Source organism: Puntigrus tetrazona, chromosome 8, assembly GCF_018831695.1.
Source record: "Puntigrus tetrazona isolate hp1 chromosome 8, ASM1883169v1, whole genome shotgun sequence".
Lineage (NCBI taxonomy): Eukaryota > Metazoa > Chordata > Actinopteri > Cypriniformes > Cyprinidae > Puntigrus > Puntigrus tetrazona.
Genome location: NC_056706.1, coordinates 12,413,789 through 12,429,964, shown reverse-complemented (window position 1 = coordinate 12,429,964; position 16,176 = coordinate 12,413,789). Strand labels below are relative to the sequence as shown.

The 16,176-nt window shown below is 39.3% G+C and overlaps 2 protein-coding genes across 3 annotated transcripts in view; one reads left to right on the top strand and one right to left on the bottom strand.

The window, feature by feature from the left end:
- Positions 1–122: 122 nt before the first annotated feature.
- On the bottom strand, positions 123–2,035 carry tmem81 (transmembrane protein 81). Its single transcript, XM_043246548.1, has 2 exons — positions 1,923–2,035; positions 123–1,318 (listed from the first exon to the last, which is right to left on the bottom strand). Exon 2 carries the CDS (start codon positions 1,248–1,250, stop codon positions 474–476), a length of 777 nt encoding a protein of 258 aa, XP_043102483.1. The 5' UTR covers positions 1,251–1,318; positions 1,923–2,035; the 3' UTR covers positions 123–473.
- Positions 2,036–3,968: 1,933 nt separating this feature from the next.
- prex1 (phosphatidylinositol-3,4,5-trisphosphate-dependent Rac exchange factor 1) overlaps positions 3,969–16,176 on the top strand; it is a 62,211-nt gene continuing 50,003 nt past the window's right edge. Inside the window, exon 1 of one of the 2 annotated variants that reach the window (XM_043246395.1) lies at positions 3,969–4,593. In XM_043246395.1, coding sequence (XP_043102330.1) covers positions 4,438–4,593 — 156 coding nt within the window. In that variant the 5' untranslated portion in view covers positions 3,969–4,437. The remainder of the gene's footprint in view (positions 4,594–16,176) is intronic. The other variant, XM_043246396.1, reaches the window with a different exon arrangement.

Here is a 16,176-nt window from a genome sequence, read left to right as displayed (position 1 = left end):
ATATATATATATATATATATATATATAATATATATATATATATATATATATATATATATATTGGATTTTCTATATATATATTGGATTTCTTCTACAGAAGAAAGAAACTTGTGTTGGGTTGGAACAACGTTTGAAGGTGAACAAGTGATGACAATTTTATATTTTTGGTGAACTATCCCTTTAAGGAACATTTTAAGCAGTGTTTGCCGGCATCCAATTTGGGAACCTGTGACTATACTTGACCCTTTGTTGATGAAGTGAACTGTTTGACGTTTTTAACACTCATATGAATGTGAAAACTTTTCTAAACAGTTCATTAACAGCTCCGCTCTATAAATAGTGCACAGATAGTTTGAACATGTTTTTCAATCCCATGCATTTGTGACTTGGTCGAACTCATTCCTAACACTTCAATTCATCAGTGACTTCGAGATACGGGCAATTAATTTGACATTTTAATCTTTGAAATGTTTTCAGACATTGTTCTGGGAGAGCTGATCTGTTCTTCTTAGTGTTATTCGGTAAAAAGCCCACAAGAGCAGAAGGATGAGCGCCGCCGTTGCAGCAGATACGGACACGCTTATCAGCGCCATGTTTCGGACAATGCTGCTGGGAAATGGGTTTCCTGTGGTGGTCATGTTAGGAAACAGGCTCTCTGGGTTTTCCCAGCGAATTAGCCCTTTAGCAAAGTCTAAAGTCACTTCTTTGGGTGATAACACTTTTACCCCTTTATACATCCTCTTCACTCTTCGTTTGCCGGTGTCCAGAACGTCACAGCGGTATGTCCCAGAATCCTCTTCTCTGAGAAAGTCTAGCACCACCTTGTCCAGGCTCAGGGCTTCGTAGCGGCTGAATAATGAGTCATCAGATGTAATGATTCCACCGGCAAAGCGCCAAGACACCACAAACGCAAAGCGGCCCATGGCTTCCATCACTTCCTCTAAGCAGTCAAGCACCAGGCGCTGACCAGCAATTGCTGTTTGAGTCTTCAGTCCACACTGCCAGGTGTCTAGGCAGCGGACGGTCCTCATCTTGCAGGAGGTGCTGGAGATGTTTCCCCCGGTATTGCAGAGCTCTTGCACGCGCAGGCCAAGCCCGCAGGTGGCACTGCAGGGAAAGCTGCGGGTGATGACCCAGGTGCTGATCTTCTCCAGTTCTTGCAGTTCGGCTTCGGTTAAATCGGTACACCTGCTTGGAGAGTGCAGGACCATCCAGTGCAACAACACCAGCCAAAGTGCTGAATTAGCCATTGTGACTTTTGACACTGAAGACGGGCAGAGATCAGCAAAAGCTACCAGAAAATATTCCGAATGAGGATCTGTAAGCATATATAGATATATATAATTTCATTTATTGATATAGTTATTTATATAGCCAATGACATCCTTAGCACATCTGAATTAAAATTTGCGGATAACAATTGCTTTTAAATATTATATAATTATTTGAAAAAAATATTCTATTTTTACACGCATTCTCCGCACACATGGATTAAATAACTTTAAATGAATCATTTATTGTTGATTATTTAGTTTATTTAATAATTTGAATACACTTGTGAATATTTACAGTTGTTTACATACAATTTGCAGTATCTGCATTCATAGTACTGTTTTGTTATCTGTATGGTACCTGGATAAAGAATCGAGTGTATGTAAAACTTTGAATGCGTTCCTTATAAATACAATTATTGTCTCTTGTGGACTATATTTAAACGTGTTTTATGTGAAAAACCGTATTCAGGTTATTACTAGATAAGTAAATAAACATGTATTTTATATACTCCCTTTTGATTCCCACTTTTTGCAAATACGGCAGAGTGTATATACTCCTTACTAAAAGTATAGCCTATGTTCCAAATTTAAGACTATGGGAAGAAAATTATGTATTTTGATATTTTCACAAGAGTATGCGGGTCTTACCTAACTTGCTGCGCTGTATAACAAAATAAAGATAAAAAGTAAATTTGAAAGGATAACCCTGAAACTTTACAGAGTCGATTCTGCGTTTCCTCTTTATCACGTCATATCGAACAGTTGCGTCATTCACGTGCGAGTTCATTAAGGCGGGAAAGCACGGGCTTGAAAGAGAATTGTGTTGTAACCGTCAGCTAAAACATCTGTTTATTTCTTTTAAATAATTAATATATTTCATTTGTCAAATATTTATTCGTGTTTTGTTTCACTTCGGAGTTTGTGTTCGATCTGGCCACGAGATGGCGCGCGGTCTCACAGAACGAACGTAGCGCGATCAAATGGTTTGGGTTGCTGCTGTAGTCATAAAATAAGAAACCTATTGACGATGTTATCTTTATCACATGTGTTACTGGTAAAAATACAGATTTCAAGTTATGTCAAAGCACACAGCGGCAGCTCTATTAGGCTACATGTACAGTCAGTGTGGGCAGAACTCGAGCCAAGTAAAGCAGAACTGGAGGTTACTGACACCTCTCAAATGTCAGACGGCTATGAAATGCCTGGGGCTGAAAGACTCCTGCAGGGTAATAGTGATTCAAACCAGGCCAACGAGTCATTTTTACCCTTTACGTTTTTGCCCATTCATTTGGTAGAGTCTGGTGGTTTAGTGGCCATATAAGTTGTGAGAGAGAGATAGGAAGATAGAGAACTTATTCTTTTGTGATGGGGTAAACAGGATGTGGACAGGCTCTGATGGCTGGTTGTCATGCTGAGAAAGCATCGACTCAATGGCACAAACCTGACAGACCAAACAAGCATTAAAGAAAATAGTTCGACCCCGTAATCGATCACTCGCCCTCATGTCCAAACCTGTATGACTTTCTTTTTTTCTGTGAATCACAAAAGAACATACTTTAACAAAATTCTGGTAACCAAAAGTTTTGGTGACCTTTGACTTGTATTTCTCAAAATATCTTAAGTTTCACAGAAGGAAGAAATTAATACAGAGTATGAATGACGCAATAGTAAATGATGACACAATTACTATTTTGTATGAACTATCCATTTAAACTGCAGGCATGCCACAATTGTTCCATGCGGACAATGGTACATTATATTTTCTACCTGTCTCACTACACTAGTCAAATTTAGGCCTATTTTTCGGCATGTAACCATTAATGAAAATCAATTTCTAATGGCTTTAATGATTAAACGAAACAAGTAAGTGTTCATGTTTACTTCTGAGCACAAAATGTAAAAAAAACAAACAAAGATACGTTCCAGCCTTGCTACTCGTTTTCCATTGCCTCATGGGATGGTAAAGGATGCATAGAATCTCATATTGCAGTATTTCAGATGCTTTCTGTTTACTGTGAATGAATACTGTGAATTCAGACACATTGCTCCTTTTAAATACTCTTTGGCCTTCTATATAGTGGAGAAGCATGCATATTTGGAGGCCGCCTTTGTTAACATCACTATTGACTCATATTTGCCTCAGTGGGCTATAAATAGATTTAGATTTAGATATACTGACATCTATTGGCCTATATGCATACATGTTTATGTACCACTAACTGCTGTGGGTTTACACCAAAACTGTTTTGTTTGTGTCATACTATAAAAATTGGATTTTTAACATTTTTTAAAATTTTTAACAAATGTTAGAGAGAGAGAGAGAGAGAGAGAGAGAGAGAGAGAGAGAGAGAGAGAGAATATGTGTATCACATGTTAATGAACAGAATTGTAATATATATATATATATATAAAAATATATATATATATATATATATATATATATATATATATATATATATATATATATATATATATATATATATATATATATATATATATATGTGTGTGTGTGTGTGTGTGTGTGTGTGTGTGTGTCTTACACGATTTTACACGAATCAATAAATACTGAACGTATTATGCCAAAGATCTTCTCACAACACATATCTAAAGATAGCAAGGGATCAGCAGTTCGTTAAACCAAAGACGTGATTGTTCAGGCGTTGCAACTTGCAGACGGTCCCTTAGTTCCAGACCCGCTTCTCTCTCTTCAGCTCTCGCCACCGTCTCACTTTTCATGTAGTCCACACTGAGCTCTCGTGAACGCGCTACTTCGGCTTTTACAGCACGGTTTTGCCAGTGGTTTCACGGTTGCTGCTCGTTTCACGTGCACTCCATTTTTCGCATCATTTTGCTCCTCTGGCCACTTTCATCATTTATGCTGCAGGCGGCCGGTGGGCTACTTCTCCAGTTTACCTTTTAAACGGAAACCGTTTTAATGAGATGCAAATTGCTTTGCTGTTGACTTCGATGTTGCGCGTCGCTACTTTTACAGAAGTTTCTTCAGTTTCAATATAACATTTCCCCTGCCGCATCCTGGCGCGAGGTTGCGTGCGGCGCGCGAAGGATTAAATGGATTAATTATCGCATCTTCACATCAGTTTTCACACAACTGGCGTGCACTCTTGTTTGTTTGGAGACTTCTCTCTCTAAGGGTTTTTTAAAAATGAGCCAAATAAACACCGAGGAGGACAGTCAGCAAGAAAACGGGGACCTCAGCAGCAAGGACTCGGACCGTCAGCTTCGCCTGAGACTGTGCGTTTTAAACGAGATATTGAACACTGAACGGGATTACGTGAGAAACTTGGCTTTTCTGCAGTCGGTAAGTAGACTGGGTTTAATCTACACATTCAGTGTTGCAGTTTGAGCACCCATGTGGCTGGTTACATGCTGCAGTCGCGCGGTTATTGTTACAGACTCCTAAACTGAAGATAACGGGCACTGGTGAAGCTGTCAAGCTGTGTTTTTGTCACTGTGCTGGCGTCAAGAAAGAGGAAGCGCAGACAGCTTTTCTAAAACAAAGTGTTGGCCAGGGTTTTTTAGTGGCATTTTCTAAATAACAAAACATGAAACGCAAGGGACTTCTTGGGTGTTTTATTAAAGGACTTGAATATTGCTCCTCCAACTATTGGTTTTCAACCTTTTCTTGGCGTTCCCCTACATCCTAAACAATTAGGCTCAAGTATAAATTCCATAAGTTGTTTTATTAAACGCACAAAATTAAAGTAGCATTTTCTGTTATGATTGTCATCCACACAGTACACAGCTTTAACTGTATATTGCTTCGTTTGCAAAAAAAAGTAGCCCATGTAAAACAGTTTTTCTGTATCGTATCAAATCGTGTCAAATTTTTTTAAACATTCTTACGGGCAGTTCTGACTTTTTAATTGACTCTTTCTATTTGCAGTACTTTTCTGTTCCCTGTTGGTTGGAGATGACTGAAGTGTGAACACTTTTAAAACCGAGAAACAAGAGTCTGTCACTTTTACTGCTTTTTTTAATCGTTCAAACAAGCTCTGATTAAAATGAGACTATATTTCCTGGTCATGTGCCATTTCCTTTCATGAGCTCTGTCTCATAAAATCAGCAGCGACTCATGTGAGAGGTGGGATTTACAGGGTCTTCGGGGCAATCTAGTAAATCCCCTGTAACTTTCAGAACACTTGTTTTTTTGTCTTTTGATAAAACCCGGGGTGTGCTCATCCGCACACAAGCCTGCTCAGCCCCAGAGCATGTGTCCTTTAGTAAACAACACTCCTGGAGCATCACTGACCCTCCACAGTATTTCAATGCACTGATAACATATCTTAACAACTACAAAAAAAATATTGCAGGAGAAGTTTGAAGTCTCCAGTAATTTGGCATACTTGACATGTGTTTTCTTGCTCTGATTAGCATCAGATCAAGACATAGCATGCCTAGATTTTTTAAAAACAGTCGTGAACGCATTCATATTCCAACCTTACAACACATATCAGTGTTTTAGAGCTTTAATAAACCCTGTTATTCAGTTTTTCATGCATTCCTAAATGCATTTCTCGCATTCCACACCAGCGCATTTGTCCAAAACCTCTTGATCCTGGGATAAATTTAACAGGATCAAAGCAACTGGAGAGGTTTTACAAACGTGCCAATGAAGGGTTAGCAGCCTTATAGTTATTAAACCAGTTTTATAACAATCCCTCATAATCATATTGGCCTGTTAAGCTTCTGGAGTGCAGTGGCTTTGTGAAGAAGCTGCCAGTGGATGGCGTCGAGCCGGCTGCAGCCGTTTAAGATTTAGGAAAGACGCCGTATCTGGTTTTCCGTGAGAGGATGGGTTCACTTGTCCTAGTTATTGTTCTTTCTCTGCATATGGGAAGAATCATAGGTCCCTCTCATCTGCTGAGTCTCAGAGGGATTCATCTCCCTAGCGGTGCGTCTGATGTTATCTGATCTGGAAGCATTAAGTGAAGCGCGACCAATCACATTAGTCCCTGCAGATGCACCTGACGGCCTCTCGTCAAGATGTGTTGACGCAGGTGAAGCGAAGCGGACGGTGGTGCATCAGGTGAAAGGGAGAGGAAACAGCGTCGTCTTTCAGCATCTGTGTCTTTCCAAGGGCCTCGGTGTGAAAAAACAAGGCCAAGCTTGAGATCGATATCAAAGACGTCTGCCTTTCAACCCATGGCTGGCACTCTAGGTGGTCTTTATTGCTCTTTTGTTAGCGCGCACAGCCATGCCAAACATCATTGTCTGCCACACTCTAGGGAGACTGATAATTGCTTCATGAATTTGTTTAGATATTTAAGTAAGATACCCAAACTACTTTTATTAGACTGAAAGGTTTCGGGGGTTGGAACTTCGTCGCTCTCTGAATGGCTCTTCATGCATCTGTTTACCTCTGGAATTCCACTAGGAATTCCAGAAAGGATAATGTCATGTCGTTTCAAAGCGAGAAACCAGGCTGCGATTTGTAAACGGCTGACAGAACCGAAGATTCCTTGATGGGTGTTTTATTGTAGATTTTTTTTAGGCATCTTGCCCAATTGTTGTTTTTAGCATCTTCATCTTTAGCAGTTTCATTTTAAATTTAGAGATGACGAAGTAAAGTTTAGGTGTTGGAGTACATTAGTGCTCACATTTACCCTGAGTGAGATGGATGGAAAGGGGTGTGTCTTAGAAGAATTGAGTCAAAAGATCATTAGTTGCTTTCAGAGTGAAAGGAGATGGCAAATGCTTTTTTGCAATTTGTAAAAATGTATATTATTTTAAAATATGTAACTACTAATATTTTTATTTATACTAGTATTTTGAATCATTAATTAAATATGATAAATAACATTACATTATTAATTTGAAAAATGTATTTACAGTTTTATGCACATGTTAATGTGCCTGTGTGAAAATGAAAAATGCATACACTACAATTCAAATGTTTTTGAAAAACATCAAAAATACAGTAAAATCGGTCATATTGTGAAACACTGTTTTAAATTAAGAAGTCAATAATAAAAAAAATATTTAAAAAATGTATCATTTTAAGCAGTCATTCCTTCAGTCTTCAGTGTCACATAATCCTTCAAAATATCATTCTTATATGCTGCTTTAGTTTTTAATATATTTTAATATATGAGTCAATTTTGATTTAATTAAATACATTTTTATGCATAAACCCAATATTTAAACAATATATTAATTAACTATGTCCCATTTAACGGACCTTTTTAACGGACCGTTAAGATAGGTAAGCTGATTCCAAGGAAAGTTTTCCAGAGAAACATGAGGGTTAAATGTCTTCCCCAGGGGCAAAAAAGTAGGAGATTGTGATTGAATTAACTTTTGAATTCCTAAATGTAAGAGCTTCAGTGTTTGATCCGCTTCCTGTGTTGGGATCTGTGCCCCCTCTAATGTCTTTGCTGCCAGTCCAGCTGTTGTTAGTTTGTGTGGCCCAGCTGGGCTCCTGTGGACAAGAGTCTGTTCACCCAAACAGGATGACATGAATGTATAGAGAAGCAGGGGGAGGAAGTCAACCTAGCGCTTCCTGCTTGCCGATGATGTCTCCGTCTGAGTCCTTGCAGGAGGGACGCACAAGTGTAGGCTTTCTGGGCTATAAATAGTTACAGACCTGATCCGCACCACAATGTCACAACCAGCTACCCAGCAGCCATATGGCTCAGCGGGGTACACCCGCTGCGCCCGCCAAACTATGGAAACAATCCTCAGCTTAGATAAACTGGCATTTTATGTTTTCTGTGTAAGCTGCAACACTATAGACCAGATGCCCAAGCCAGGGCCTGTGGGTCAAAGTTGGCCTGCGATGACATTTGGCCTACCATTGTGTTTCACTCTGCATTTATAAGTAGGCCTAGTTCATATTTATAAACCGTTACTTGCCTGTAATTATTTATGACATTTACTTCACCAATTTGTTAGTGGCTGATGTGTTTTAAAAGCTCTGATGTATAGGTTCAGGGTTGAGTGTTTTGCATGCTAAAGTTGAGGTTCGCTGACCCCTGTAGACCCTCCAGATGTGAAGTATTACTGCCGATCATCAGTAGCAGCAGCGGTGCCACCTGTACTAAAACAGTCTGCAGCTGTGAGCTCTCGCCGCAAGATCTGCTGATTGCTGCCCGGCATCCTCTAAGGTGTCAGATTATCAGTGTCTTAAAGCTGTGACAAGTCATGCGTTATAAGCCAGGACACAGAGGCACAAGCCAGCACCAGGAATTTCAGGAATCTCTTTAACTTTCCTGAGCTCAATTAGCACGCAGACCTTTTCTCGTGTTCAAGCGTCTAATATCAAACAAACACTGGGGTGATGTTGCTAATTATAGCTTCATTTTTAATGCTGATGAGTGACTGGTTTTGTGGAGGGGGTAGAGTTTCCTCGTGTTCTACTCTGATAACGTATCACTTGAGGGAAAAACAGTTGAAGGATAAGTGCTTTTGTAGTCTGAGCTGTTTCTGATGACTTTTCTTATTTCTGTAACATGCAGGGGCCCAGGGATATCTGGAAAAGAACTAAGCGCAAGCATTTGTTTCTATGGTAGTTGCTTGGTTCTGGAGATTTCGAAAATCAGTGAACTGAGCAATATCTGTAATGCAGGAATGTGTCCAAACCTAGAAGGTCATCTAGAAGGTCAGTGCTCTGCGAAGTTTGGCACTATTTTGTCACAAAATACTGTACCCTGCCTGAAAGATTCTAGTAATCCTGAAGACCTTGATCAGCTGGTTCAGGTGTTGGACACTGCCCCTTCAAAAACAGGATTGATTCTTACTTGACATAGAAATCTTTTGTGAACATATGTTTCTTTACTTGACACTTTTGATCAAAATATTCCATACTAACTGTATAAAAGTATTTAATTTCTTAAAAAAATTAAAAATTTTAAATCGTAGTGTATGTTCACCGCAAATAATTTAATTAGAATGCATTAGAATTTTCTGTGTAGTGGAAAGTTTGTGATCTCTATGAGTGACTTGGGCACAGACAAGCATATTTAATATCCTGTTATGTGTAGAAAGATTTTGGACTAATGATTGTTTGTTAATGGGTCAGGGCTACCTAGGTCAGAAACGGCAACCATGGGACCAATAAAATGTCCTGTCAATCAACATGGTAGCTGCTGGTTAATGGAAAAAATAACGCTTTATGTTGCAAATCATCAATGTTTGATGTTTTTCATGTTCAGGATGTTTTCGTGTTAATGTTTTGTAGGAGGACATCCTGAATCATCCAAATCAGCAGTGAATCTGTGAGGATCTTGTACAAAACAAATAGCAAAATAAGCAAAAATTGTTCTTTTGTGGCCTTACATATATTGTGAGCAAGGACATCTGCTGATGTTCTCTGTGATATTCAGTATTTTAAGCCAATCAGATCAGCTGAGCTGAAAGTCAAACTTAGAAATCCTAGATGGAGTGGACTGATTGGTGAGTCACTGAAGTCACGAGCACAGCGTGAAACTGATAAAGTCGTCTGTGTTCCTAACCACACTAACAGAGGTGTTGATGAGTTGTGTTTATTCAGATATCAAAAACAGAGACACACTGGGATAACTGTCACCAGCACTTACTAGTTAGATTCACACCTCTAATTTAATCGCATCTATCTGGTCAGGCACCAGGTTACAACCACGTGAATGAGGTATGCTTATTGGCACCTCCTCATCTTTTACAAACAAGCTGACAGCAAACAAAGCCATGTGTTAGAGATTATGAATGCTATCAGATGGAGGAGAGGTATGCAGACCACAGGCATATGGGATAAGTCTCTTCAGATGTTCCCAAAATGTTCAATAAACTTCGGATTGCGGCTCACTGCATAAAACTGACACTTACATAACTGGTTTGAGTAGGTTTAAGGTCTGTTTTGTGTTCCTGGCTATTTAATTATTTAGGTGATGAGGATTTATGTGCATGTATGAGGTTTGTTTTCCTTCGGATCTCTTTGTGGGATAGTGGCTCTGATTGTTTGCTTGAATTACATACAATACTGGTGCTTTCTCACTCTCTCTTGACTGCCAATAGCCTTGATTGTGACCCCATCACAAACATTACTTTTGCAGCTGTAGACAATAGCCGCTTACTTGAGAGGCATGTTTTGCAAAGAGAAAGGCAGCAGTAAATAGAAGGCCATACACTGGCGTGTTGACCCTTGACCCCTTTGACCAGAAGAGCTCTAAGGAATTCCTCAGTTGTCCTGAGGGAATTGCCCCTGCGGTTTGTGGCCAGAGGCCGGCCGTAGTGTCATGACTCTTGAGATATTTTTTGGGTGAGATCTTCAGATGTAGGCGATGGCTTTTCCAGTTGCTTCTGAAAGGGAAGAAATATGAACGGCGTGATGTTAACTTATCCCACTTACCTCACCCTTGGACAAACAAAGGAGCGTGTAGTACTGATGGATGTGGATTGTGTCAGAATGACCGGACCTGAATTATTTACTAGAGTCCTAAAGAACACTCGAAGATGGAATTAGTCTGGTTAGCTTGATCAAATGCTTGCATAAAAAGTCAGATCATTAATTTATGTAACTAAATAAGCTTTATTAGCAAACTTAAACAAAGTAACCCATTGTAATTTGTTCACAATGTTGTTTTTCTGTTTGTCATTTACTTTATTTACTCTTATTCATTTTATTTTTTCAGGAAGCGAATGATAAAGGGTAAAGAAAGCAGCTGTGGATTAGATTTCTCACAACACATCCCACAATTTTTATCTATCAGATCAGTAGGGGGGAAAAAGTGGACATAGTCGAATGGTTTTATTCCCCATCCACACTTGGATTTAGTGCTGTCCACTTGTGATTGGATTGGCAAATGCATATTAATACCATGTGTAAGCAGGGCTATTGTGTCAAAGCGTTCAAGTCTAGATCAGTCCAATTTCTGAACAAATAATTTTTTGGAGCTAATTCTTTTCGAATTAACTGTTTGTTCAGGTTCCTTTTGAACAATGGCTTAAATTTGGAATTTCCCGTGTAAAGATACTGCATGTAATCGGAAAGGCCTGCAAGCTTCTAGTAAACAAGAAATTCTTGCTAATTTTAATGTTTGTTGGGATTAGTTTTGAAGCTTTTAAACGAGTGTGTACAATATTAAATCATTTGTAGCAATTTAGAAGTTCATGTAAAACCTGCTATTTGATTTAACTCTGTTTGCTGTTTGCTGTTTAACTCATTCAATCTATCATGTAACTCATTCAATCATGTAACTCATTCAATCTATACTTGAATCTGTCATAACCGTACAGCTGATGTAAAGCATCCAGTGTTTTGTCATCTTGTGGGTTCATTTCCTGTGGTGAGATGGAAGAGTTTTGTCCAGCCACCAAAACCACTCTTAGGATGATAATCAATGAAGAAATGACAGAAATCGTGCATTTGTAATTTGACTCTAATGAAGCAACACTGCAGTGATGATGATACACTTTGTGGCTTTTGGGCTGAATGCGCTGCAGAGATATTGAATCCATTATTCTAGAGGGAAGGAGGAATGACACATCAGGAAATTAGATAATACGCACACACGCATATAAGCCTGTGGTAAATGACAAAGTAAGCTGCTGTGGTTCTTCACGGCCAAAAAAATCCCATTATGCGTCAGTACACTCCAAAGGTAATTAAACCGTATGTGTTTGTTTGAGTACTCATGCAAGTGTCTCTTTATGTAAAGTGATAATGATTGCTATCTGTTGTTGTGGTCGTATAGGGCCTGCTCAGGGTCCACTCTGTCCTTTCCCCCCTGTGGTGAACGAACCCCTGGCTCTCATGGCACCTTTCCATGTGCTCAATCGCTCTTCCATGGAGATGAGCCCAAATGCCTTCCAGATGGCCAATCCAATCTGGACTGAGATCTTATCTGGACTACCACATGTCAGCACCAAGCCTTTGTAGCATTGCTGTTCAACGGTCAACCAGTGTTGGATTTTCTGTACTCTCAAGCTTCTTAATGATGTGCTGGTGTTACAGACAGGGGTTTTCTTGTGAATGAGGCCATTTCATTGCAAAGTGGTGGACACGCCTACCTCACATTTAAAGCATATCAAATTAGGTTAGTCAAGATGATTCTTAATGGTTCTTTCTAAGTCAAGTAGCACTAGAACTATTGTTCTGAATAATATGAATTTCCAAAAAAAAAAAAAAAAAAAAAAAAAAAAAAAACAGCTTTAACTCAGCCGGTACATTTGACACATCATAGACATGAATGAAACATTTTCACTTCTTGAGAATTATTACTTTTTTAGTAAGCAATCAGAATTGTTTTTGCTTGGCAGGTAAGAAACCATGGTTTGATCAAAACCATATTTAAGAACCAGAGTATCATACAGTCTTAGGGGGTAGGTATTTTTTTAAAGGAAAATTAAGCAGCCACCTACTAACCAGCAGCGACCTCCTAGTACCACCCAGACCATCCTAGCAACAATCCTAGACTAGCACCACTCACAATTTCCTAAGAGAATCTAGTTTCATCTTTATTAGACCTTGTCAAGATTGCCATTAGGCTATGTAGCATAGTCGTGCTCAGTGTATCAGTTATGAGCGTTTCTTCTCTTGTCACCCTCTTTGTCTCCACTGTCCTGTGGTGCCGTGGCTCATTTCCACCCCTGTGAGCAGCTCAAACAGCCATGAACTTTGAAGCCCCTCATAGCGGAAGTGCGGGACAGGGAGCTGAACTCAAAGAGGACTTTGTTGCAGCAGCCGCTGCTTGAGGGGTGATGGGGAATCAGAGTCACGAAGAAAGAGGGCCGAGCTTGGATCCCCTCTTTCAAACCTCATCCTCCTGCTACTGGGCTCTTTGTCTCCATTAGCTGGGTCGCGGCCACAAAGAGAGGATTTTTTTCCCCTCTCTCCCCCCCCTTCCCTCTTGGTTTATTTATTCGATTTCACGCCATGCCGGCCAAAATGGCCCCTTCCTTGCGTCCAAAACTACTTCATATCCTTTTGCAGCAAGGCAGATTCTCACAGAGAGCCATGAAAGGGCCCTTTGGAAGGGCCGGGGTGTGTTTTTAGCTGGGCATTCACAGGAAGCGTGAGCATCGGATTCAGTACGTTTTGCTGTTGCTCACGTTGTGGGAACCAGTTCGGGTTGTAAAGATTCTCCTCACTTGCTCTGGAGAAAGAGGACAAATGTGTGGTTTGGAGAACCTCAGGGGTTCTTCTGTGACACTTTACTGTTCATTGAATGCTAAAGGACCAGCATGTAAACACTGCTGTTTCTTTAAAGCGGGAAAATCAACTTAAGGCAGGATACTGTTAGTCTTGACATGTGCTGAGACATTTAACTTGAGGAAGAGTTAATGTCCAAGGATGTCCTGGACAAAGGCAGAGTGGATATCCTATAGGTTAACAATATCCTGTCATTTAGCAGTACCCTTAATATCAGACTGGGTGAGTTTGTTTCTTCAGGTACCTTCAGCCCTCACAGTGACGCAAATATTGCTGTGGGTTTATAGTTAACATGAAATCAGAATTGACCACATTTACTTTCATTACATGTTCCTGGGCTTTTTGTGAGTGATTCAGCAGTACATGTTATTCCAAAGAGAAAAGTTGTTTGACATCTTTGATGTTCTTCTTCTGAAATGACTTTCTTTTTCCGCTGATGTCAAGTACATTGCACAGGCCAGTGGATAATGTTGATGTTTAGACGTTGTTTTATTAAACACACATTTGATCTGACTATTCTGGTGTGTAACGCCCAATCCAGTCAGTTACTGATGGGTCACTGAATATCCTTCTCCATTCTGAAATGCATTCAATTATAGAGTTAGTGTTTAACATTGTAACGTAAGGTGGGTTGGTTATGCCCTCACTTCAGGTATTGACTGTACTGTACGTGTCAGACTTGTGTAGTCGGGTGAATCCTGAAAATTCAGATGAGTTTGGGTTTTAATACTTCAAACTTTTGATTATGTCAATTGTATTTCCTTCAAACTGTCCTAGTTTTTCCGAATGCCTGAGTTCACTTTATTGTTGTGCATTCGAAACTCCTCCTTGTTGCTGAATGAAAGCAACTATCAGGCAAATTGACTGCTAGGAAAGTGTCTGCAGAAATGTCTGCTGTTTAATTCCGCCTGAATGCCGAGTAATCACATTTAGTTTTCTGAGACTGTAGTCTAAAGATACTGTACTTTGAATTCACAACTTTTTTTATTTATTTATACAATCACGAGTTGTTATTGGAAAAAGTGTTGCTAATATTCAAGGAATGCTATATTTACAATTGCTGGAGATCATTTGTGGTTGTAATAAATGTGTTTAAATATGAAACATTCTTGTTTGATGTGTCAATACAGTAGCCATACCCTGATAGAGAAAGAACTTTGACATGCTTTAATATCATCTCTGCTCTGTAGTAGTAGTAGACATTGTTCACTTTGGTGCTAGCTTTTTATTGTAAACATCTGATATTTAAAACTAAACCTGAGCAGCTACATTCTGAACATATCTTAATTCAGTTAAATCTGGCCATGTATTTTAAGTCAAAAGTGGCCCAATTTACCTAAATTCACATTAAATTATATATGCCTTATGCTTCTAAAAGAGGTCATGAACTGAGAGCACAAAATTATTTTAATATTTTTATTGTACTATAAAAACATCCTGTAATCCAGAACTCAAAACCTTGATGTTACTTTAAAAACTGCTTATATTTAAGACAGTCTGCCAAAACGACATATTGCTTTATGTTCTATGATGCACACTGTAAAATCCAATAATTTACCTTGCTTAGTTATAGTTGGCGAACTGTTTAGTTATAATACTTAGTAGGTTTTTTTTAAGTAACCAAAACTTCACTTAATGCTTTGAGTGACACTTAAAATATTCGAGTAGCCACAAAGGAACCAATAACATTAATGAAGCAGTGAGAAGCAGCAGTGCACAAATATGTTGCTAATGCGAATGTATTTAAAAGATTATTTGAACACAATATAATTAGATTATTACGCTGGAGTAGGATGTGACCTCTAGGCTTTAAGTTTAGCTTTGTAAGTTTAGAAATTATACTTGTGCACTGTTCAGCGTAGCGTCTGAAACAGCTGTTTCAAAACATCACTGTTTTTGAGTGTCTCACTTCTGTTTCTTTGTTCGATTAGCAGGAATCACATGCTACAGTGAAGGCTTAGAAGTGTGCCTTGATTCTTTTGCATTTCCGCTTTTTTCCTGATCTGTAGCTTCCCTTATCATGTTAAGCAATTTAGGCTCACCCGGACCAGTGTTTTCTGGCTGATTTTATGATTTTTGCATAAAATTGGGTCACAGCTGTTGACATCGTACTTTTTTTAATATATATATCCATTTTTTATTTTCATCATTTTGTTTATTTTTTTATTTAATCTCATTAAATTGGTAGGTACAAAGCGAACAATCCCAAATGCAATGTCTTTTGCCGACTCGTTTTAGTCAATGATTTGGAGGGGCCGTCTCGTTTAAAGAAATTGCTGAGTTTACCCTAGTTTCACAACCAGAGGTTTGAAAGTAGCATGTTGCAATAGCCAGACTTGTCCCTTATTTCAATAGAGTGCCACTGTGTTTGCCCTGTGCGACAGACTTCACATGCTTTTATGTACGTGAATGCGGTTAAAAAAAAAACAGGATCTCGGTGACACACGAGAGAATATTCTAGAAATCAAATAGCTCAGTGTTTGGACTAACACTGTAAATGAACCAAGGTGATTTTTAACAGGAAACCATCTGCCGGTGCACGATGAGGCTTTCGATGATATTCTTATTGATGAGGACGTGTTGATTGTCCACCACACTTTCTTTCGCCATATGTGGCCTGACGCTGCTAGGTCAACCAGAACAGTGCTAGTTTGGACGTCTGCTGGTGGCAGAAGTGGTGGCAGCAGGCTCTTGACCCTCAGTTCTGTTGGGAGAGGTTGAAGTCCACGACAGCATATGGCCAGTCTGGTTTGGTCC

Excerpts from the sequence above, each read along its gene's own strand:
- tmem81 (XM_043246548.1), bottom strand. The coding sequence starts at position 1,250 with ATGGCTAATTCAGCACTTTGGCTGGTGTTGTTGCACTGGATGGTCCTG.